The following is a 22,995-nucleotide window of genomic DNA, read 5'->3' on the forward strand; positions in this document are numbered from 1 at the left end:
GCCTTCTGCTCTCGTCAGCGGGCCGGGACCTGAGGCTCTCGCCATCCCTGCCTCAGTTTCCCCATCTTCACGGGGGTACCCAGGGTGGGGTCTGCAAAGCGCCCTGAGCTCAGCGCATGGATTCACCGCGCACGGGCATCTCCTTCACAGGGACCCCCCCGGCTGGGCGAGCTCACGCTCCCCAGGGCCAGGAGGGCAGAGACCACCCCAGGGACCAGCTGCTGGCCTTGCTCCGTGCCCCCCACCGCCCCTGTTTGGTGGCTTCAGGAGGTGCCTGGGGAGGGGACACGGGGACAGCGCTGACACACACACACACACACACACACACCCCCCCCCCCGGCCCGGCGCCTCCGCGGCCCCACAGCGCCCCCCGGCGGCCTCGCCGCAGCGCCGCAGCGCCGTCCCCCCCCCCGGGCACCCCCAGGGCAAAGCCTTACGGCAACGGACACCTCCGTATTAAAAGCAAGAGCCCTCGCTGCATATTTTTCTGCACCCCTCCCCCCCCCCCGCAAAAAACAAAACAAAACAAAACAAACAGCTTGCACTAGGACCAATATTCCAGTATTTTATTTGTTTCCACCTGTACAACAGCAATTAGCACCAGTACATCATTCAAGCCTCAAGCAGGCGAGCCCAAGGGTGATAATCTTTGATCTAGTTAAGCTTTGCCGAACGCCGCTGGGTCGTACTGGTGAGAGTGGAAGCGTCCCACAGCGCCTTGGCTGAGGCGGTGCCCCTGCCCTGTTCCCGTGGCAGTTGCCACTGGCTGAGGCTGGGGGGTGTGAGCCACTGTTTGCAGGTGGCTACCTTTGCATTCAAGGCCAGAGAGAGTTTACAGCTGTACTTTAATCATCACCCGCAGTGAGGACTCATGCCACAGTAATAATCCAGCAGTACTGGCCACAAGAAGGGGCTTGGCTAGTCCCATCGTACCTGTGAGTTGGGCATCTAGGCAAGTTCAGCCTATGGGCCAAGTTCCGGGTAGCTGCTACCCTTCCCCTTCATGACCTGGGCTGTATCACAACATGGTAAAACAGCCTGAGCCCAGCTGCAGGACTGGGGACATGGCCAGTAAGGAATGCACCAGCATAGAAACTGCTGGCGGTTTTAGCTCCTGTGCTCTTCCTGCCTAGCAAGAAGAACAGAGGTGTAAGAGGAACTTACACCTTCTTACCCTACTAGAAGATCCCAGGACTGTCCTAGACCACTGCAACAGTTTCCAGACCACAACAGAATCCATGTCACACACAGTGCAACAAGTCCTGTGGTCCAAGAGAAACCAGAGACTCCCCCCACTCTGTTTTGTCCTTGCCAGAGGCACCAGCACTGGCCCCTTTGGTTTTCCCAAGGGCTACCACGGTTCCTGGTTGGAAGCAGGGAAGGCAGGTGTAGTAGCCAACTACTGATTGGTAGTTACGCGAGAATATCCCTGGGCCTTGGGCTGCTTTCCCACTAAAGAGTGACCTCAGCCAACCCAGCCCTAGTTAACACCCAGTCCCAGATCACCCAAGACATCATTTCAGAAATCTGCGATATTTTAATCAAAACCTACTAAGACCATTGTTATTTTCATGATCGCACATAGCTTCCTCCATCTCAAAAGCACAAGTATCTTCGTTAACGCTCAAGGACAGGGTCAAGCTTCTGCCTGCTCCCTTCCCGCGTGCAGGCAGCACGGGCAGAGCGACGCGATGGCCTCGCAGCACCGACGGTGCGTGGGCAGAAGAGCTGACCCTGGGCGGCTGAGCAGGCAGCAGGGAGAACCGTCAGGAGCTGAGCGCCAGGTCAGATGTACCACTGGGGTTTTTGGCAAGGCTCATCTCACGCAGTCACCTAAAGCAAGGAGAGGCTAAGTAAAAGGGTTGTGGGCTGGAATCCCTGGAGCGCAAGGTCATGGCACAGAATTGAGGCTTTAAAAGTCACCACTGTACTGTCCAACACGTGCAAAGGCTGGAGCAACCCTGGGCAGGCTCCAGGTACTCTGGGAAGAGTCATCACTGACATGACAGCACCCAGAATTGATTTGCGGTGTAGTCCAGTCACATCAAGTGGCAATAAAACCATAAGTGGCTTCAGGATAGCAAGCCCCATTCGCGTGAGATGAACAGTGGCTTTTAAAAAGATCACTAAATCCCATCAGTGCTACGTATACAAACCTCATTTATTTTAAAGGCTCCTGTTAAAGCGCCTTTTATTCCTAGCAATAGGCAGTCTTAAATTGCAAAATAACTTCTCGGATCAGCCAGCGATCATCTTCATTCCTGCTGGCCCACGGGGAGAGAGGGGCTGTGGCAGAAGCCGGCCCCTTGGGAACAACGCTGTGTTTTGGGTGTCTGGATGAGGTCTCCCGTGCGCTGGCATGGGAGTGCTGGTGCAGCAGTACTGTCCCGTGGCTTTGCCATGGTGCGCGGGGTCTCTGCTGAGTTGCTCAGGACGACTTCACCTTCCAGAGACTTCTGGGAATCCAAAGCAGGTCTCGCCCCCAGTACGGACGTTGTCCCAGTGGGAAGCGTGCCGGGGCTGGTGGCTCAGGCTTCGGCATCGTCCTGACTCAGCATGTCAGCGTCATGTAGGAGCGGTGTTGTCTCGGAGGAGGGGGGCGGTTTGCTCTGCGTGGTGGGGTGGCACGGGCTCTTCTTGGCATCAGCTCTCTGGAGAGGAGAGGACAGCACAGCGGTTACAGCCACGCACTCAGCCATGGCACTGTGCTCAGACCCTACAGTACACAGGGGTCACCACAGCCCCACTTGGGATGTGCACACCCCAAGCCTCTTGGACTTTCATCTGGCCAAGAACCCTTTTCTGAAGGCTTCTTAAATTGAAGATTTTTGCATCTCCTCCCCTAACAAAATGAAGTTATTTCCATCCCTGCCCACCAATACACTGGTAACACCCCTGTACGCCCAGCCTGAAGAGCTGTGTCACCAAATGGAGGAGCTACGGGACAAAGTCAGCACGCTGCACAGCATCAGAGAAGACGAAAGGGAGATGGACTGGGTCTTCTCAGAGACACAACAGCTTGAAGACCCCTAGATCCCAGCTGCAGTAGAGATACAGACAGCACCCATCCCTAATAAAATGGTAAGTGCAGCCTCTGGGGAAGGTGAAGGATGGAAGCTGGTGCCTTCTGGCACTCAGAGGAAGGCTCCTGCTCCACCTAAAGGCTTACAACTACAAAACAGGTTCACCAACCTCAAAGTTGAAGAGGAGCCAGATGTGCTTTCAAGCAGATCACGTGGGTCCCCTGACTCTAAATCATGCAAGACCCCCCCAGGAGGAAGCAGCAAGTGACAGTAGAGGGTCACCCCCTGCTGCTGGGGACAGAGGTACCCATCTGCCCACCTGCCTGATCATCTAGAGATATTTGCTGCTTGCTGGGGACCTGGATTCAGGGTGTTGTGGAGGGACTGTGAGGCTTATCCAACCCTTTGACTATTACCCATTACTTCTTCTGTGTGGGCACCAGTGATACCACCTTTCCAGGGCTACCTGGAAAGTATCAAAAGTGACTACAGAGCTCAGGTGGGGGGAGATAGTCAGGGCAAAAAAGTTGGTTGATATTCAAGGATCACCTCCACCAAGCTCAAGAGTGGTCCATCCCAACAAGCATCCCAAGTCAGGCAAGAATGCCAGCAGGCCTACATGGATGAACAAGGAGTTCCTGGCCAAACTCAAATGGAAAAAGAAAGCATAGGTGGAAGCAGGGACAGGTAATCTGTCAGGAATAGAGGGGCACTCTCCCAGCATGCAGGGATGAAGTTAGGAAAGCCAAAGCCGAACTGGAATTAAATCTGGCCAGGGATGTCAGAGACAAGAAGAAGGGCTTCCATAAGTGCACAGGTGACAAAAGGAAGACTAGGGAACATGAGACCCTGTTGCTGAATGAGGCAGAGGACCCCAGAGACCAGGAGAAAGTCTGGAGCAAGGAAGACATACCCTTAGTGGAAGAGGATGAGGTCATAGAATACTTAAGCAACCTAGACACACATAAATCCATGGACCCTGATGGGATGCACCCATGAGTGCTGAGGGAGCTGGCTAATATCACAGCTAGGCCACTCCCCATAATCTTGGAACAATTCTGGAAATTCAGAGAGGTGTACAAAGACTGGAGGAAGGCAAGCGTCACTCCTATCTTGAAGAAGTTCAAGAAGGAAGACCTGGGGAACTACAGGCCGGTCAGCCACCCTTCAATTTTTGGGAAGGTGATACAGCAGCTAATCCTAGGAACCATTTCCAAGCACATGAAGGACAGGAAAGTCATCAGGAGTAGTCAGCATGGCTTCATCATGCTTAGCCAACCTGATAAACTTCTAAGATGAAATGAATGGCTTCAGAGATGAGGGGAGAACAGTAGGTATTGTCTACCTGGCTTCAGTAAGGCTTTCAACATTGTCTCCTATAAGAATCTTGCAGAGAGGCTATGAAGTATGGGCTGGATAAGGAGACAGTGAGGTGGACTGAAACAGACTGAACAGCCAGGCCCCAGCAGGTCATGGGAAGCAGCATGAAGTCTAGTTGGAGGCCAGTAACTAGCAGTGTACACCAGGGGTCAATACTGGGTCCAATCCCGTATAACATCTTTATTAATGATCTGCAGGTTTGCTGATGACACAAAACTGGGAGGAGTGGCTGATACAAGAGGGTCATGCTGCCCTCCAGAGGAACCTCAACAGGCTGGAGAAAGGGGCTGGCAGGAACCTCATGAGGTTCAACAAGAGGGTGTGCAGTCTTGCACCTGGGGAAGAACAACCCCATGCAGCAGCACATGTTCGACACGAAAGGACCCAAGGGTCCTGGTGGACACCAAGTTGAGTATGAGCAGTGTGCTCATGTAGCAAAGGCAGCTAAGTGCATCCTGGGCTGTGTTAGGACCTGTTGCCAGCAGGTCAAGGGAGGTGATCCTTCCCCTCTCCTCGTTGCTGGTGAGGCCACAGATGGAATACTGTGTCCAGTTCTAGACGTCCCAGGACATGAGAGATGGACCTACTGAAAAGAATGGAGCAAAGGGCCACTAAAATGATTAAGGGACTGGAGCATCTCTTATACAAGCAAAAGCCAAGAAAGCTGGGACTGTTTAGCCTGGAGAAGGCTCAGGGTGATCTTACCAATGTATACAAGTATCTGAAGGGAAAGTGTAAATACAGAACCAGGCTCTTCAGTGGTGTCCAGGGGACAGGACAAGAGCCAAGAGGCACAAACTTAAACACAGGAGGTTCCATCTGAACATTAGGAAACTTTTTTTTTCTTAGAAAGTGTGAAAACTGTCAAAACTGGAACAAGTTGCCCAGAGAGGTTGGGGAATCTCCATCCTTGGAGATTACAGACATCTGCAGATGGTCCTGGGCAACAGGCTCTAGGTGACCCTGCTTGAGCAGGGGGGATGGACTAGATGACCTCCACAGATCCCTTCCAACCTCAACGATTCAGTGATTTTGTGATCCTGTAATACAAATCCAGATATTTTATACATCAGAAATTCCCTCTTGAAAGCTTTTCCGTCAAGGCTCCCTCCATGCAGGAGGGGAGTGACACCCACCAGTTGACTACGTCTGTTACCCTCATGAGTTTTTACCTGTTCAAAAACTTACCTCCGAATCTCAAACACTTGAAGGGGGCGAAATAGGCAAGAAAAGTGTTTCCTCACACCAATCCTACTTTTCACCCTGATCCCTGTTATTATTAGGGCTGCAGATCAGGTACACCAGGAGAAACAATAAGAGCATGTGCTTGCAGCCTGGTTAAGTGTGAGTGTTAAGACATCTAAATTGCCCTGAATAAAGCCATGAGACATCATTATATCAAAGCTTGCCAAGAGGGCATGTCTGGTAGACATGGACAGTAAACATTTCCGTTTGATTGGTTTTAAGCAAAGTTTAATCAAATCAGGATGAGAGAAAAGTGTGTTACCTTGACTGGGTACCCACCTACAGTCTGGCTTCCCGCAACACCGTCCCCTTAACCGGAGGCAGCTTTTCTGCAGAGGTGGCCTGGTTGGCCTTATTACTGTCTGAGTTCTTTTTATTGCTACTCCAAAATAAAGAGCATTTTTCCTAGAAGACAATCAGGCTAGTTTATGGTGTACTTGGTCATGAATTCCACGAGGGTTCCAATTTTAGGAGGAGATTTTAAATCACTGTTTCACTAGAATCTAGTTATTAATGAAGATTTCAAAATTTAGGTTAAACTAAGTCCTATTTCAGATTTTGGTCAGTGTCAAGCCAGTTTTAAAATGGTCTGTTTGCCTTTTAAATGCGACACCACACAGGCTTTAAGCCATGTTAGCAGAGGAGAGCTACAATGTTGCCTCTGGGCATGTTTTGTGCCTGTACAGATTTACGCATTTTTTAGAACTGCTGGTCCAACAGATGCATTTCAAACTGGCTCCACTATAAGCTAGACAAAGATTTAAGTGTTTCACACTTATCTGGACTGGGTTTAGAGCACACTGCTCCTTCCAGAAGCCAGAGGCACACAAGATACTCCAGGAAGGAGTTGGGTTCAGGGAGACCTCCACGCTGGCAGACACGTGAAGGTGCGGTCAATGCCCCCTCTGACATCACCCGTGATTTCCAGAGGGAGGACTGTGCGTGATTAAGCAATCATTGCCAGATCAGCAACACTTCAATCAAATGAGGAACACACCTTGGCTGCAAATTGCTGTCTTCCAGCTCTTATCTATTCATTAGGCAGAGACTTTCATGTGTTGTTGCACAGCTCTCAGAGATTTATAAGGTCATTGAGGCTTTTTAATCACTTTCCAGGTAGTCAGGCACTTCCTGCAGTTGATTTTTAGTTCTAGCACTTCATGACACTTTTCACTGAGCACCCAAATACAGCTGGCTTACGCCTGGGTTTGGGAAATTTCACCAGCAGATATTCAGTTGACTTGAGTGAATTTAAAATCCAGCTTTTCTTCCTGACCCTTTATGGCATGGTTAAGGCTCTTTGATACCAGGAATTAAGACTTACACAAAGCAGGGTGAGGAAATGCCAGCCTGGGGCCACATAAGGTCTTAGAAATAGCTGCCCAGCAAATACAGACATTTTTTCAGATACGCTGGTGCTATGCAGCAGAGCAAAGTCTGTTTGCCAGCAACATTTGCGTTTGCTGAAGCAGAGAGGTTCAGCAGCCAAAGCCTGACCATCTCAGGAGCACAGTGAGGGTTTAATGCTGAGCCCTCGGCCCTAGCATTGCTCCCACCCTGCAGGGAAGTGCGTGGAGGAACAAGGGGATTGGGGATCATGTGTTTAAGTCAATTAAGCAGTTCTAGGCTTGGTTAAAATCCAATTATGTGATACTCAGAACTCTGGCGCTATTTAAAGTGGGTTTGCATTAGTGTTTCAGTAAGGGCAGTTACAGGAGGTTGAGCAAAAGCAGCCCCTTGCACGTGCTCTCCCCTTAGCCCGCTCTCATCCTAAGCGTTGCCTTTTTATCCCCACAAGTAGCCTCTTCACTTCTGTAGCTTTAGAGCCAGCTCAAGCCGTTTGACTGTAGTGCAAAACTAAATAAGCTTGCTTTGATATAGGTTAGGAAGCCAGATCTCTACTTCAAGAGCTAAAGCCTTTAGAGAGCTCAGTGTTATCAGATGAATGTTTTGGGGCTGGAGCCACAGATCTCCATCAAGTGGTTTAGCTGTTTTATGTTCTGTCCTTATAGCTCAGACCCGTGTGCTAGCCAGGCACCCTCACTGCCTGCCCCATCCTGGGCCAACTTCTGCCCAGCTGCCAGCTCCCTGCTGGCTTCAAAGGTCTTCGCTTCTCAGTAAGACCAGATCCACAGACGCTCTGAGGGTTTAACTTCCAGAGCTCTTTGGAGTAGTTCACAGAGAAACCAAGTGAGTTTCAGGGAAAAGCGGAGTCCAGTCTGGATTGAGAAGCAGCCACAGTGTCTGTGCCCCTTCTGCAAGAACACAGCAACTGCATTTCATTTGTGAACAAGCTGTGTTCAGATAGCTCCATCTCCTTGAGAAGGCTCTGTTCGGATTAGAAATCTGTCGGGACCCTGCAGAGATGCACAGATTTGTGGAACGGCACAGACCTGCTGCTTTCTATGACAGCTGGGTTGATGAGCTAGGCTTGTTCTTTCATAAGCTGGATGAGCCTAGAAACACCTCCTCCTACAGAAACCCACTTCCCTCACTGTTGTGCACAGAGAAGGCAAGAAATGCTCTTATGTTATCTGCTTGCAGCCCAATTTCTAGATGGCCAAGGAAGTCCTGCTGCTATGTGCTCGCACCTGGCACCATTAGGACACTGCTCATGGCATCAGCCAATGTTTCCTCAGGAGTGTTAGACTGTCAGCTCAATCGACATCATCTGATTAAGTCTGATTTGACTAACAGCATTTCCCATTAGACATCTGCAAGGTCTTACCTGACTCATTGCCATGAGTACAGCTGCTGAGATAATGAGTGGGACACTCAGCCCAAGGAAGATATACTGCAGGTAGTCCAGCAGGGATGGGATCAGCACCAGGTTGGTGTAAAACTGCTTTAGGACTGAGCCTTCGATGGATCCGCTCTGCTCAAAAAAGCAAAGTCATCAGTGGCATTTCTCTCCCAGCCAGGGCTGAGACAGACCAGCTGCACAATTCCTCTCCCACCACCAATTAGGGAAGGTATGCAAGGTTCAGTCAGGCTAGAAGCTTCTACTAAATAGTTGGAGTCAGGTGGCCATGCACACAGCTGGAGACTGCACTCCCTGGCCCACATGAGCATGGGGATGCTGGCAGCTCCATTCTGGGCCCTATTTAACCCCACAGCTAGGACAGAGCCAGAAGTTTACCAAGTATAGTGCAGGGTTTGTTCGGCTCAGAGGGATTAATGACATAGCCAAGTATTGCAAAGCCTTCTGTTGGTGCTTAATTAGTCTGTCTGGCTTAAAGATTTATCCAAAGTGGAGTTTCCCAAGCACTGGGTGATGGGGAGGCAGCTCCCCCCTCCCACAGGAGAGGCTCTGCAGAATCAGGTTGAGGAAGGCAGCTCACCTCTGCAAACCACAGCAGCGGCAGGACCACTGGCTTTATCTTCCCTGTTTGACTGGGAAGGGAAGAAAAAAAAAAATACACACTTAGATTTCTGGTTGATCAGGCCACAGTTAGTGCCATAATTCTTCCTAAAGGGATGAGTTTGACAGACTGATAGTGGCCAGGAAACCAGTGTCAGGAGGCAGCAATTCCTGCTGCTTCAGTGAGCTGCTCTCCCCTTGAGGGACCGGGTCCAACTTGGGCCTTTCATGCAAGAGCAGAGCTTACACTTCCATTAGTGCTTAACTGCCTGACAACAGCAGTGCGTGCCATCCCAAATCTGGGCTCTGGGAACATGAACTCAGTGAACTGGAATGTTAAACTTCATGCAGCAACAAGACATCTCAGTCACCTGCATGGTACCAGAGGGCGGTGCAGCCAAGTTCACAGCATCAGGGCTGTTTGCTGGTGTGTGAACTAGAGCCAGTCAAAGCAGCAAGAGCACGCTCCCACCCTTGTGGGTATTTAACATCTAGCACCACACAACTTTGGTACAGAGCCCTTCTGTTTCCTTTCACAGAGCTGAAACTGTCTTTTTGGACAGAGGCTTCAACTGCCAACCCTGTAGGCAGAGCATGTTTTCCCTGTCCATGTTGGATGTCACACCTTCTGAGCAGCAGCATGGTGCAAGCGAGCCGCTCCTGCGCCTCACCAGGAGCAGCAGTCCTATCATCGGCTCTCCGGTCAGGTGCAGGAATGCTGCAGGAGCCCAGCAAACAGGCAGCCACACGCTGCACTGCTAAAGGATGGCAGTTTGAGGTCACTGGAATAGCCAATATTTCACCACATCAGCCAGTTGGCTTCTGCAACCAACTGGGAATGCTAGAGCTACTTCATCTCTGGGGAGAGTAAACTCTGTAGTGAGCCCAGCATCAGCAGCACTCCCTGCTCAAGGAAGGGAGCTGGGCATTTGTAAAAGGGGACTACTTACATTATACCAGACACCTGCTTTATGTACAGGTTCAGCTGGAGCTTGATGGAGCAATTCATGGGGATGCCCGTCATCTGCACAGGAAGAGACCAACCAGTTCATCAGTAAAGCCAACATTTGTCTGGAGAGCTTTGCAGAAGAGCAACCCTTTGCTTTCCATCACAGCTGCTCGGGGTGCCCCCTTCCGGAGCAATAGATTGGATCATCCAGAGTTCGCCACAGTCACCACACGCAAGACCAGGAGCGTGGCTGGGGTTTCCACCAAAGCAGAAGCATCACTCAACCAGGCTCTGGGGATGAGCGGTCACAGAGGGACAGCACCGTCCCCAGGGCAGGGTGCAGTCTGTCCCCTTCACTTGAACACTCACCAGCCACTGAGACTGTTGCACAAGCAGCGTCCAGAAGGGATCACTGCCCTCGGGGTGGTCTAAGGCACAAAGCTAACCTGAACAGAGGTGGCTGCTGCAGAAGGCAGCACACATGCAGCCGGCAGACAGCATGAACCAGGGAGGTGTTGTGTCACCCAGGGCTTGTGGGACTGAACATAAGCAAGTTCAGATTACCAAGTAGCATACGCACCCTGTAAGGGACTCCCCTAGGCAGGGTGTTCTAATAACTTCCGTGGTTTCTGAAGCCTGGTAAGGCTCTTCCATCATTCATCCTACCAGCAGCAGGATGGAAACACATCAACGCAAAAGATTCGTGTACACAGCAAAGGACAAAACGTTTCTCCTAACTAGGAACCACAGACATCACTGTCCAGCAACACGCTAAGGCCATGAAAACACCACACCTGAGTGTTGGTCTTGCTGACACCCATTAAGACACTGGTTTCTGATGACACTGCAGTTTTGCAACACATTAAGGGCAGAAAGTTTTTGTTGGATTGACCCTGTCTGTACTCAGCAGGCTGCAGCTAGATAAGAATACAGTCAATTGTACTGTTATCAGTAGATGTTTGATACTGTAATAAACTTAATTAGATTTCCATAACTGTGATAAGAAAAGCAGTAAGAACTCAATGCCTTGATAAGAAGCACAGCTTACCTTACCCCTAGAGGGGGATTGGTTTCTTGCTTGAGGAAACATCACTGAGTGTTTGGAAGATCTGACCACATGCAACACAGGCTGTGGGTGGAAGATCCCACAGTCCCCTCCCCATCAGCAGCTGGGACAATGATGGCTCAAGGACACCCCAACTCATCACCACTGGAATGGTGACTTCACCCTTATGCCATGGATATGTGAGAAGTGTAACACAGCAGCAGTCCAGTGCAAAAGCAGCCAGTTAGATGGGCAGGTTGAGAGATTAGAAGACAGCCCAAAAACGGTGGTGACAGCTTCTGCTACAGCGGGGTCTTCAGACTTTGCCAGTCAGCTCTCATGGCAATATGTGTTTGCAGATTTGGGGCGTAACTGGGCTGCTGCTAGATACACCTCCTGGTGTTATAGACCTGAGTCAGTGGAAAGAACTTGACTGTGCTTATCAAAACAATTATGCTTATAATTAGTTCTGCAATTCTCTTGAAGCCAGGCTCATTATTCAATTAGTTTATAGCTTTGATATTTTTATCTGCACATGTCCTCGTCAGTCTTTGCACTATGGAACCTGCTCAAATCAGTGCCACGAGAGCAGAGCGAGGCCGCCAGGCAGCTGGTCCCGCTCAGCCCAGGCCAGACCCCCGGGCCAGGCGAGGCCCCACAGGCTCACTCACCGGGTGCACGTCGAGGAAGAGCGCGTGCTGGTCCTTGCTGGGGTGGAGGCCTTCGACGGCGTTCACCAAGGCTGGGTCAGCATTGTAGAAGTGAGGATGGGAGATGAATATCGGTGCATCTGGATGAGAACAAAGACACCTTAAGCTCATCCAAACCCACCTGAGACTTTTTGTTGAGGTTTTTAAACCGTTGCAGAACAGGCCTTTATACTTTTCTCCTCCCAAGCAGAAATCTCTGTCCCTCCCTGCAGCTTATTCCATTGGGAGGGTTAAGACCCAGTGTTTAAGCCACCCTCTCCCACCACACACCATGCAATGCCCTGGTAACCCGCTGTACCCAGACACGGGTTAGGGCACTAAGTCTGAATTCTCACTCCTGCATCACCTGCACTCAACGCCCAACGTTAACAGTTCATTTGGCAGTTACATGGCCTGCCTCTCCCTACCCTTGCTCCCCTGCCTGCTCCCTCCCCAGGCCAGGGGATGTAACGCTCCCACCATATCCCTGGGCACTCCCACAAACACCAGGCTGCCACAGGGCTGTGGACTGAGGGGACTTTGAGCACAAGGACTTTCTTTCTTTCCCTCCTTGCTGAGATGCCTGTGGGAGTGTGAGAATGCCATGCACACAGATACCTTCTAGCACTCCAGCAGATAGCAGAGCCAATTTTCCAGACAGCCAAGCTGATATCACATCCCCACTGTTTAATATTGATACGAAAGGGAGAGCCTGGGGAGGAAAGGACTTACTTAGCCTACAGGTACTGACGTTCTGGATGCCAGACTGCATGCAGGGGCAGAAGCCTTCGTTGGGTGGATAGTCCGTGCCATTGGCAAAGAGAGTTTTCGGTGCCACGAAGCGGTAGGTGGGCACACCCTCAAACTTCCCAGACTGCTCGTACACTAGTGTCATGGACCTGGAAAGGTTTCAGTGGAGAAGGATCAGGATTAGCCAAGAAGTTCCCAGCCCAGAACCAGGCTCTTGTCTTTGCTGGATAAGATGTGGTTGCAACGTAACTTAGACTTTGAGATCAAGATAAACACTGAGCAGTGCTTTGAATGGGGAAGGAGTATTTAAGCCATTTGCTTTCCATGCTTTAAGCATAGATAAAGGGTTGGTCAGGACTAGTTATGGAGAGAAACCACAGGCTTATAAGTCTGTTTGCAGTATCCAGATGAGATTTGTTTAAAGGCATGTAGTAATCCCCAGGGCTGCTCTCCAAGAGATAATACCCTCTTTGTGCGAGCCTTGGCTCTGAGGTGCTCTATCACAGGGGATGGACGTGGCTAAATCTCTTCTGCAGCACAACTCCAGCATATAGGCTGGCAGGTCAGTGGAAAATTCTACTACATTATGCAGCAAGATTTTTTTCTTGATACAACAGGCTAGTGATGTTATGCTGCATTATTGCTACTGGCTGGCCAGGATAGATGCAAGTTTCCAGGAGGGAATTTTGCCTCCTTCACACTTGAGCGAGGCTTCCAGGGATGCAGACAGCTGGGGCAGGCCAAGGGGATGCTCATTCCTACAGCTGCCTTCTGACACCAGGCCCAAGGACTGGGGATTCAGGGCATGTTCAGCAGTTACATGCATGCCTCTCAGCTGTGCTCACCTTCCAACAAGGAGGCAGAGGCTGCTGCAGCACATCAGGAGGATAAAGCCCTGCCTACCTTGTGCCAGGACATCCAGGTAGTTGCATCTCAGCATCGGCTGCACTTAATGTGCAAACAGCATAGGAGATGAGCCCTGCATGCCCAGCAGCAAGGCAGATATGCTCCTAGTCTATCAGCTGATGTTTGTGAATCCCTCCTAGCCAGCCCTGCTAGCAGAGAGGCTGAGACAGGGATTTGGGGAGGAGAGACAGCACTGCCTGGGGAAGAGGCAGAGTCACTTTCCCCACAGCACTGGTCTGATGGGAACCTCCTGCACTAACAAGAAACCAAGCTTGGTTTCCTCCACTTCTCTTTATGCCTTGCCTGGAAACATGCTCTGTTCCCTAGAAGATTTATGTAGTTTTATCAAAACAGGTATGTGTATTTAAACTTTGCTTACTGGTAAACTTCTCTAAGTTCTTGGCTCCGAGTCATTTTGGTATTTGCTGATGTCCCTTGTGTAAAGGAATTCCTGCACTAATACTTGGCTCAGCTGACTTCGCTTGTTCACTGAAGAGGTCATTGTTCTCTATTCAGCACTTGCTTGTTTTGCAGCACTATCTACAAAGCCTGAATCAACATTATCTTCCCCAGGCTGGAGATAGGGTTTTGTGCCATGCCTGCCTCCTGGCTTCCCCTCCTTCCAGCCTCAGGGAGTTTCCACACAAGGCAGGCTCTGCAGGGTACTTTAACCCCTGTGTGATCAGCTAAGGTCAGGGTGTCTTATACAGGACAGACGTGCACAGCGCGTGAACTAGGCAGCAAAAAAAAAAAAAGCAGCCTGGAAACGGTGGCACAAGCCCCACCAACATCACTTCTGAAAGCATTTAGTCAGCTGAAATAGTTCTGCAAATAGTTATAGCTGCATTTCTTTATGACAACTTTACTTCTCCCTCTCGCCTCCCACATCTTATCTAGACTGGTTATTTTCTACTGATTCAACACGGGCAAGAGACTTCTCCAGTGATCTGGAAGGTATTTATGAATACCACAAGATGCTGCTAATTAGACAGGTACTGCAACACTGAGCTGCAGCTGAATTTTAACTACAGAAACCAGTCCTGAGCCCTCTGTGTCACTGCACAGGTACTCTGTGTACACAGGATGAGTGCTGCATCTCCTGCACAGGGACAAGCCGGCAGCTGTGGCCTCACCTGCAGGCGTCAGGGCTGTAGAACTCCAGCGATGTAGGGGACATGAACGGTGGCCACATCTCCCCCGCAGTCCCATTGATCATGTTGCACCCACTGCTCCGCCAGTAGTTCACCTACGAGCCAGATGTAGAGAGAAGAGCTCAGAATGACGAGCCAGCTGCAGAGTTGGCCTCCACCACCGGATGGGACATCCACCACTCTACGCTGCTTCCACAGCAGCTTGAGACAGCAACACTGAAGAGCTTCCAAGATCTTTCCCGTTCACAAACATCTGCTCAATTAATGGAAAGAGAGGACAAGATCCACCTATCCCAAGTGCTTCCATTGTGGCCCATCTATAGGTTCAGTTGATTTTAGTTAGGAGGGGAATTCCACAAGGGAAAAATAAACACCCCATTAACAAGGGTATTTAAAGTAACGCCTTAAACACCGGAGCCTGGGATTTCAACCACTAGAAGCAAGCAGCTCCAACAGCATTTCAAGGGAGTCCAAGTGACACCAATGATGAGCTGAACTTAATGCTTCATGACAAGCCTCTTTGTCATAGGGCTGCCTTCTGGCAATTGGCTAGAACAATAGTTGCAACAAAGTCCTGTAGATACTTGCCCCCCAAACCTACAACCCAGAGATACAACAGCACTGAGAGCTTTCAGTTTATCTTGTTTTAGACCAGGCATTGCCCCCATATTGGAGGTTTTGCTGCCTGACACTTACCTTCTTTAGTCCATTCCATGAATCCACCATGTGAACTCTACTGATGTTCTTCATGCCTGTGTTCACTGTGAACAGTCCCGAATTGGAGTTGTTAAGCTGCAGAGAGAAGAAACTAACTTTTAATCCATTATACGCCACAAGACTGCAATATGTTAATAACTTCGCATGCTTCATCAGCTCTAGGGGTGCTTCACACTGGAAGCTACTAAACTTTTACTTATTTCAGTTGCCAGCAACAGCTTCCAACACATGCATTTCTGCCTGAGGGGAGAATTAAGGGAGCCTTACACAACCACCACCAGCTACACATGGCTGCTCCAAACAGCTTGTGAGGGGGATAGCCCAGGCACTCAATCCCAAGGCCAATATAGCTGTGATTTTAGTGTTCCCAAGCAACAGTTTACTTACCTCTATAAATAAGCCAAATTTCCCCTTGAAAGGGATCAGACCAGGAACAAGCATATTTATTGTGTCTATAAGAGGGTCTTCATATCCCCACATGATCTCCCCCACCGTCCGGTTCATGAACGCCTCCTGTTTCAGGCCAGCCAGGGCTCCACTCAGTAAAAGCTTCACAAAGTTTGGCAGGTTTTCCATCATTACAGCTGCTCCCTGGGAAAGAGAACAAGACTCTGAGACGAGAGCCCAATCTTTACTAAAGAAGCAGCACTGCATCTTCAGTGCTCAGCTCTACAGCTCTGGAGAAATCCTTTGGACAAACTGAGGCTCACTGCTTATCCCCAGTTTGGGAAGAAAGCAGTTGAGGGCTCACAGGCTTCATTTCCCCAGAGGATGCTCAAACAAGGTTGCAGACTCAAGCCCAGTTGCTTTGCCAGCCCCTCTGCACACTCTGCTTCTGGAAGTGTAACAGCCCCGCATGACAACACCCAGAAAGCTTAACCCACCCCATGGCTTGATTAGCCTTAAGCTCTACAAGAACATAAGCTTTGAGTCAGCATTGGGTTCCATCACCCTCCCCACAAGCTCAGAAGCTGGTACCCATCCATGGAGCAAGTTCTTACCATCATTAAAATGTTTGGCACAATGATGTACTCATCTTCAGTGCCATTGGACAAGTCCGGCTGGAAGAAGAGTTTCCGGTACTCCAGGAAGGAGACGGTGTCATTGTCATGGAATGTGATATTTGTCTTATACCTGAACTCTCTGCAAAGATATGGGAGAGATCATGGAACCCTTCCCCCAGCAGCGCCCCCGCAATGCCTGTGGAGCAGGGATGGGCTGCACAGGCCTGGCCTTGCTTCTGAAGAGCAGAGGAAGGAGACCAAACCCCAGCAAGAAGCCATGGGACAGCAGAGGAGGCACTGTGCTGGGAAACAGGCAGTGTCAACCTCACACCCCAGCCAGGGTTAGGATCTGGCAAGAGGAGAGGGCAGCCTGAGAGTCCCCTGACAGATGGGATTCTGCAGCAGTTTGCAGACACCAAGTGTTTCTTCCCAGCTGACGAGAAGGGGCTGCGATGCTCCACAGCAGCACAAGGTTATCCCCAACATCACGAGCCTGTTACAGCTCCCAGGGGAGCTGCAGCTCAACCCACCAGCAAAAACAAAGTCCTTTATTGTGGAGCCTCTGTTTTATGTCCCACATTAGGGAAGGGCACTAATCTTGCTCAGCAGGAACACAAGGACAGTATTAAGTTTTGCCCCTTTGTTTATTCTTTTTTACGGTAAGTGAAGCCTTTTCCCCAAGCCAAGTGACTGATGTGATCACAACATACAGGATCCACATGGTCTTATGGTGTGACCTGCCTAGCACAGGGGAAACAAGGGCACATACATACTGCCAGGTTTCCCCACAGCACTACTCAAACAGCTTTGGATTAAACCAGTAATCTCCCCACATGAGCTTGCTTAGGCTTCTGACGTGACTTTGCCTACCTGTGTAGACACTAATGTGTTTAATATCTCTATTTATGGGTAAGTTCACATGCTCAGCTCAACATCAACCATCACTTCAGAGAAGCATCGGCACTTCAACCACATCCTCAGCCATGACAAATGGACCCAGCCCTGCCTGGGTGGGCCTGCCCAAGTTTTAGTGCTCCATACTGGTTCTCATGACGAGAGCATTCCTGTTTAGGCAGATTCTGGGTCTCATGTTAGATAAGAGGTCTTAGGCCAAACCATGAAGTTTGACACTGAGGTGACTCCAGCTCTGGAGATGGACTCTTAAATGCCCAGTGGAGACGAAACAAGTCCACTCTGAAGATGAGGGTTGCCCACATCCCTCATGACTATATTTGGACCATATCAACCCAGGTCTGACTGCCCAACAGGTCCCAGCATGGGTCTGAGCTCCACAACTCAGTGAAGCACAGACCAGCCTTACCACCCTGGTGGCCAGAGGTCCTACTTGTGGCTTTAGCAAGATCAGAACAATTAAAGCACGCTTGGGTCGCTTTAAAATCCTGTGCCACTGGACTTGCACCAAGTGTGCTAATGCCATGTCCTCCTGCCAGAAGAGTCAGCCAGGAACCTGGCAGGCTGCATGCTGGCCGGGCTCACACCTAGCTGGACCACAAGTGGTAGCTGACCTGTAAACATAGGGTCCACGCTGGCTCAGCACCGGCTTTGCTCCCTGGAGGACCTCCTTGGGGTTCAGCACTTCGAAGAAGTGCACCGCCATGTAGAAAGGAACGGGAATGTCTTTCCACATGCTGAAGGAGATGCTGTTGGGGTCAATCCTGACATTCTGCAAGAAAAAAAAAAAAGGAAGAGTAAGGAGACATGACTCTTGGTCTCGGTGGCTGCAGCTGAGCACATCCACCCTCAGCTCCACGTCAGGCCCAGCCAAAGGCAGCAGTTGCAGTAGGAGCTCTCTGGAAGATCCAGGCATGTTATGCAGACTGAAACCAAGACAGATCTAAACCAGGAACTCTTATGTATGCAGGAGCATCAAGTTCATGCCACAGGATGTCTGTAGGCTTATTTATTCAGGCTCAACTTTCCAGATCCTACCCACAGGATTTCGGAGCTGTTTGATGTGCTGGAGGCTCGCTCTGCGCTAGACAAGCCAGCACTGAATTATTCACAGCTCTGCATGTTTGACTTGCCTGGCAGAAACAACCCTGTCCCACAGGCCTCTGCTTGCCTGCCAGGTTTGGCAGCTCCACGCAGCCAGAAGCAGGCAAGGGCTGGGAGAGGTGGCACATCCACCCACATAACTGCTCGGGTGCCAGCAGGGAGAGCCCACTAGATTCCCAAAAAGTAGATAGAGAACTGGGATGGTGACCCAGCTGTGTCCCACAGCGCTGCACAGGACACCTTTGTGACCTCTCAACTGCCATCCTGCAGTAACTCATAGCTGTCATAAGGCAGGTCAAAGGCAAGGGACAGTCGTGGTTTCCGTATCACTGTCCTGTTTGCTGGGAAATGCCTGCAGGAGCCCAAACATGACTTAAGCCCTCACCAGCTGGCCAGCCCAGGGGCTGACATCTGGACACATCTGTCTCCACTCCCTCCCTGCCTCCCAGGGGCTGCCTGATGGACAAGAGCCTGTTCCTTCTTAAGCATTTATTTTGGGTGTGTTCCTCTATAATCTTTGCTCCCTCTGCAAGTACAAGCCGTTGCCATGGTTAAGTAACCCAACCAGCTTATGGAAGTGGGTTTGATCCACTAATTGGTGAAGGCACATGGGCATTATCCCACTGCAGCTTGGCAGCTCCACAACAGCTCTCCTGCCCTGGAACAGCTCGATCTGACTGTGCACATATTTGCTGCCACAGGAGTTTGAGAAGGAAAGCTGCTGAAGGCTTCCCCGCAATGCCCCATCTTTCTTTAGCCATTTCACGGTGAGGCTTTGCAAGCCCCTCGCTCAAGCCCAGCTCCAAGCCCTACCCCTGAGCAGACATCTCCACAGTGCAGTGTAACCCACCTAGCAAACCCTTCCCACCTCCACATCAGTGCCCACGTGCTGCTGGCCAAGAGCCTCCACCCTGCCAGCCTCAAGGATTTCATGGCAAAGAAGCAGTGATAGGACAAGTTTTTATGTAACCTGCTTTATAATCCTTACTCCCGAGTGTCCAATAGAGCATGAACAGCAAAATCTGCTTTCCTTTACTTGCTTATTCTGTCTTGTACTCCCTGGATCCCTCATTGCATATGCATTTATTTATATAATATGTACACAGTCAGATGGAGCTGCATCCCAGCTCCCTGCTACGTTTCTCAGCCCTGTCCCACGTGGACACAGCAGCTCTAGGTACGCCAGAGATGTTGCTAAGCAAGATCTACTTAACAGGGTAGCCTTAGAATTAAGCTACTTGTAGGTCAAAACAAACATGGTCATATGGCTGAAATAAAAATAGAATTTTTTTCACTTAGATGAGTTACAAAGTGTCACTGAGATGTTTGACTCCTCCTGACCAGGCTGATTCAGTTCCTGAGGAACTGAAAGGAACTGGCTACTGCCTGTCTCCTCCAGAGGACCAGAAGAGCAGCAGCTCCATCAACAGTGCCCAAATCCTGCTTCTCCAGGAGGGAGGCTTCAGCCACTCTGCTCAGTAAAACTGAGTTGAGGCTTCCTCTTCAGATTGAGAGGAGCAGTCATGCTGTGTGCAAACGCAACCCCAGTGCCAGACCTCATCCTCCACATCCTCTCACCACCTTCCTCATCATCCTGCTAAAACAGCAAAGACAGCACTGTCAGTCTTCTCTCAGATTTCAGGCAGGGCAGCACAAGAATTCCCAGGTGGAGTAGAAAAGTTGAGTGACAGACAGACGAGTTGATGCAGCCTCACTGTGTTAAAGCTCCTATCTTAGGTGGGACCACGGCACTCCACAACAGCAACGTCTCCAGGTTTTGCAGGGCCAATGCCGCAGGGAGCCCAACTGTCAATGCAGTTCAGTTTCTGCAAGCTCAGCAGGAGCTGGGCTCCAAGTTCCCCGTTTCTACTGTGTGTTCCCCTATCCTTTATTCAAAGATATCCCCAAAACTACAACCTTTTTTGCAATTAGTGCTTCTCCATTGGGATACACCATCTTGACCTTCCATGCAGATCCTGGGAAGCCAGCACTGACAAGCCAGCCTTCGCCTGCCCAACCCCTCCCACCAACCCTTCAAGGCCCAGCTCTTCCTCTCACCCACCACTCTGAAGACCAACCCAGTAATTTCAGTAAGGCCCTGGATATTTCTCACCACCCATCATCACTCAGTTATTTTTTCCAATTTCACATTAAGCCTCACAAGAGCTCAGGACCATTTTGGGTCATGCTGGAGACAAAGGCCTTGAGATGAAGGGAGGAGAAACAAGGGTTGGTCTTTTCCTCATCTTCCATGCTCATTGCAAATTACTAGGATTTAGCTAATCAGGTAGTAAGAATCAGGATAAAGTAAAAAGAGGGCAGAAAGGGTTTTGCACCAAAAATGTCTTTCCTGTTCTGCAGGGGCCATCCAGCCTTTTATCTGCAGGTACCAGCTCCTGACGTCCATGAAACTGGACGAGGACTGACTTTTACTGCTTAAGCCACAGGACTGTCTGGCCAAGAGCCAGCAAGTGCTGCCCAGCCAGCAGCACTTCCAGAGGATATGTTTAAGGAGAAGTTCATTTTTGGCAGAGACTTTGCAGCACTTGCAACCACAACCACTGGCTATGGGGTGTTTATTGACCTCTTCCATCAGAAGCACATTTCCAGATGCTGATCTGGGTAGGTGCAAGCTTGGAGAAATGCCCAGGCAGGAGGCACATCTCCTTTGAGCAGGGAGAAAAGGGTTTGGCTGAATATGGGAATGAGCCAATTGGCTCATTACAGCAGAATAACTGGTGTCTCAACAATGAGGACAGGGGTGCTGGTTCCCAAGATGGTGCAGCATTTACTGAACAGAGCAGCAACTCCATCCACAGCTCCCTTCCGCCTCGGGACCTCTCTTGTGGATAAAACAGGTCTTCAGAGAAGCAACTCGTTAGGTTTTCGGTCTAGGAGGAGATAATGACCTGGAGGTTGCTCCATGCACGAGGCTCCTTCAGAGCACTCCTGTGCACCATCTGTCCCATCTCCAGTTTGGAAAGCATCTCACCAGAGTACATCTGAGCCTGGCAGCCTGCACACCTATTCACGGAAGGACCAGCTCGCGCTGCAGGTCAAGGCCGTGGGGACAGGAGCAAGGGCCGGTGCTGGGGGCAGCGCTCAGCCCTTCCCAGCTGCTCAGCCCAGCACCACCAGTACCGCCCCCGGCCAGCTCCAGCTACGCAACAAGCCCTCGCTAAGCAGGGACGAGAGCCCGTCCAGCCCATGCACGCTTGCTGTAACCAAGGGTGGGGGTCCCCAAACCCGGATTTGCCCACAGCAGGGCTCTGAGGGTGCTCGGCGCTGCAGCAGTGACCCCGGAGAGGTCTCGGAAACCCCGGCCATGCCCCAGGCCTGGCTGCACCCCGGCTCCAGCACACCCCGCTCTGCACCACCATCACCCCCGCCCCTCGCTCCCGGCCCCGGCTGCACACCGAGCCCCCAGCCATGCACCGGCTCCAGCCCCCCCGGCCCCCCGCCCCACCAACCCGTGCACCGCCGGCCCCCGCCGCAGCGCGCACCCCCCGCCAGGCCCCCGCTGACCTTGACAACCTGCTCCTTGACGATGAGGGGCCCCACCAGCAGCAGGCAGACCCCCAGGAGGGCGCAGACCGCCCCGGCCAGCCCCAGCCCCACCGACACCCTGCGCCGGGCCACGGCCATGGCGCGGCACCGAGAACGGAGCGGGCCCGCGGCCGCCGCCGCCGCTTTATGCCGCCGCGGCCCGGGGCGGTGGAGGGGGCGTGGCCTGGGCGGGAGGGGCGGGGTCATCCGCGCGGAGCCACGCCCCCTCGCTCGGCGCACGCGGGGCGGGGAAACCTCTGAGAAACGGGACCGTCTATGTAAGTATAAACATAAAAACATACAGTAATAGATACACATACTGAAATGGGTTAGAATAGGTCAATAGATAAACATATCTAAATAGATACATATATCTATTACAGGGGTTCTCAACCTTCCCTTCACCACAGACCCCCTTTAAATACCTTTTGTGGCCACGGGCCACCAAGACTTAATTCAAGATTTAAAGCACCAGACTGCATCAAATATTTATTTCAATGTTCTCATGAAGGGTGTTCAAATTTGGTGAGAAGGGGAAATAAGTTAATCTGCTAATGCACGCACTCTTATCATAATATCTTTATTGCAATGATTCCATATGAATTTCCAATAGCATCAACACTCTTCTTGCTCAAATGGCCCATTTTATGCTATTTTAACGTGCTAATTCCAACTCTGATGCCAATTTTTACATTAAAATTTGATGAAACGTTTCTACAATTCTCACCTCCCCCCTTGTTTGTCTGTGTTCAGTCACCATATATTTTTGTTTATGGGTCCAGGGCCACCACTTGGAGGAACAGTCTTCAGCCTCGCTGTGGCCCCAGAGAGGGCTGTTGGGTTAAGAAAATGCCTTTAAGAGAAAAACCTCCTAGTTAAAGTGGGTCCATACTAGCACTGAATTTACTAGCGTGTCAGGGCAGGTGGGGCAGGGGGGGCTTGAGTATGAGAGGAGCATTGAGGGGAGGGGGCTGTGGGAAAAGGAGGCGCAGTGCTTGCCGCGGACCAGACCAAGCGTGTCTGGGCTGGACATTCCCCACCCCTGCTTTAAGCCTTTGCAGCCCCCCGTGACAGCATTGTGGTCCCCCAGGGGCCCACAGACCACAAGTTGAGAACCACTGATGTATTATATATGCATGTGTGTATACACATATGTATATACACACACATACGGCCCAGGCCACCCCCGGGAGGCACCGGGTCCCTCCGTGGC

The 22,995-nt window shown here is 50.9% G+C and overlaps 1 protein-coding gene across 4 annotated transcripts; it reads right to left on the reverse strand.

Moving 5' to 3' along the window:
- Positions 1-539: 539 nt before the first annotated feature.
- Positions 540-21,941, reverse strand: SCARB1 (scavenger receptor class B member 1). Of its 4 annotated transcripts, none has more exons than XR_012625650.1 (13): positions 21,762-21,941; positions 17,747-17,904; positions 16,218-16,359; positions 15,604-15,807; positions 15,196-15,291; positions 14,482-14,594; positions 12,425-12,591; positions 11,675-11,793; positions 9,960-10,033; positions 8,990-9,041; positions 8,377-8,523; positions 2,157-2,651; positions 540-1,833 (listed from the first exon to the last, which is right to left on the reverse strand). XR_012625650.1 is itself a non-coding variant. In XM_074844171.1 (13 exons), exons 1-12 carry the CDS (start codon positions 21,879-21,881, stop codon positions 5,928-5,930), a joined length of 1,518 nt encoding a protein of 505 aa, XP_074700272.1. In that variant the 5' UTR covers positions 21,882-21,941; the 3' UTR covers positions 2,559-2,651. The 4 variants fall into 4 exon arrangements, 3 of the variants coding, with proteins under 3 accessions (XP_074700273.1, XP_074700272.1, XP_074700274.1); XM_074844171.1 differs by lacking the exon at positions 540-1,833 and adding an exon at positions 5,928-6,053 and having other exon boundaries at positions 2,559-2,651; XM_074844172.1 differs by having other exon boundaries at positions 540-2,651.
- Positions 21,942-22,995: the final 1,054 nt, after the last annotated feature.

Source organism: Strix aluco, chromosome 18, assembly GCF_031877795.1.
Source record: "Strix aluco isolate bStrAlu1 chromosome 18, bStrAlu1.hap1, whole genome shotgun sequence".
In the NCBI taxonomy this organism is placed as follows: Eukaryota; Metazoa; Chordata; class Aves; order Strigiformes; family Strigidae; genus Strix; species Strix aluco.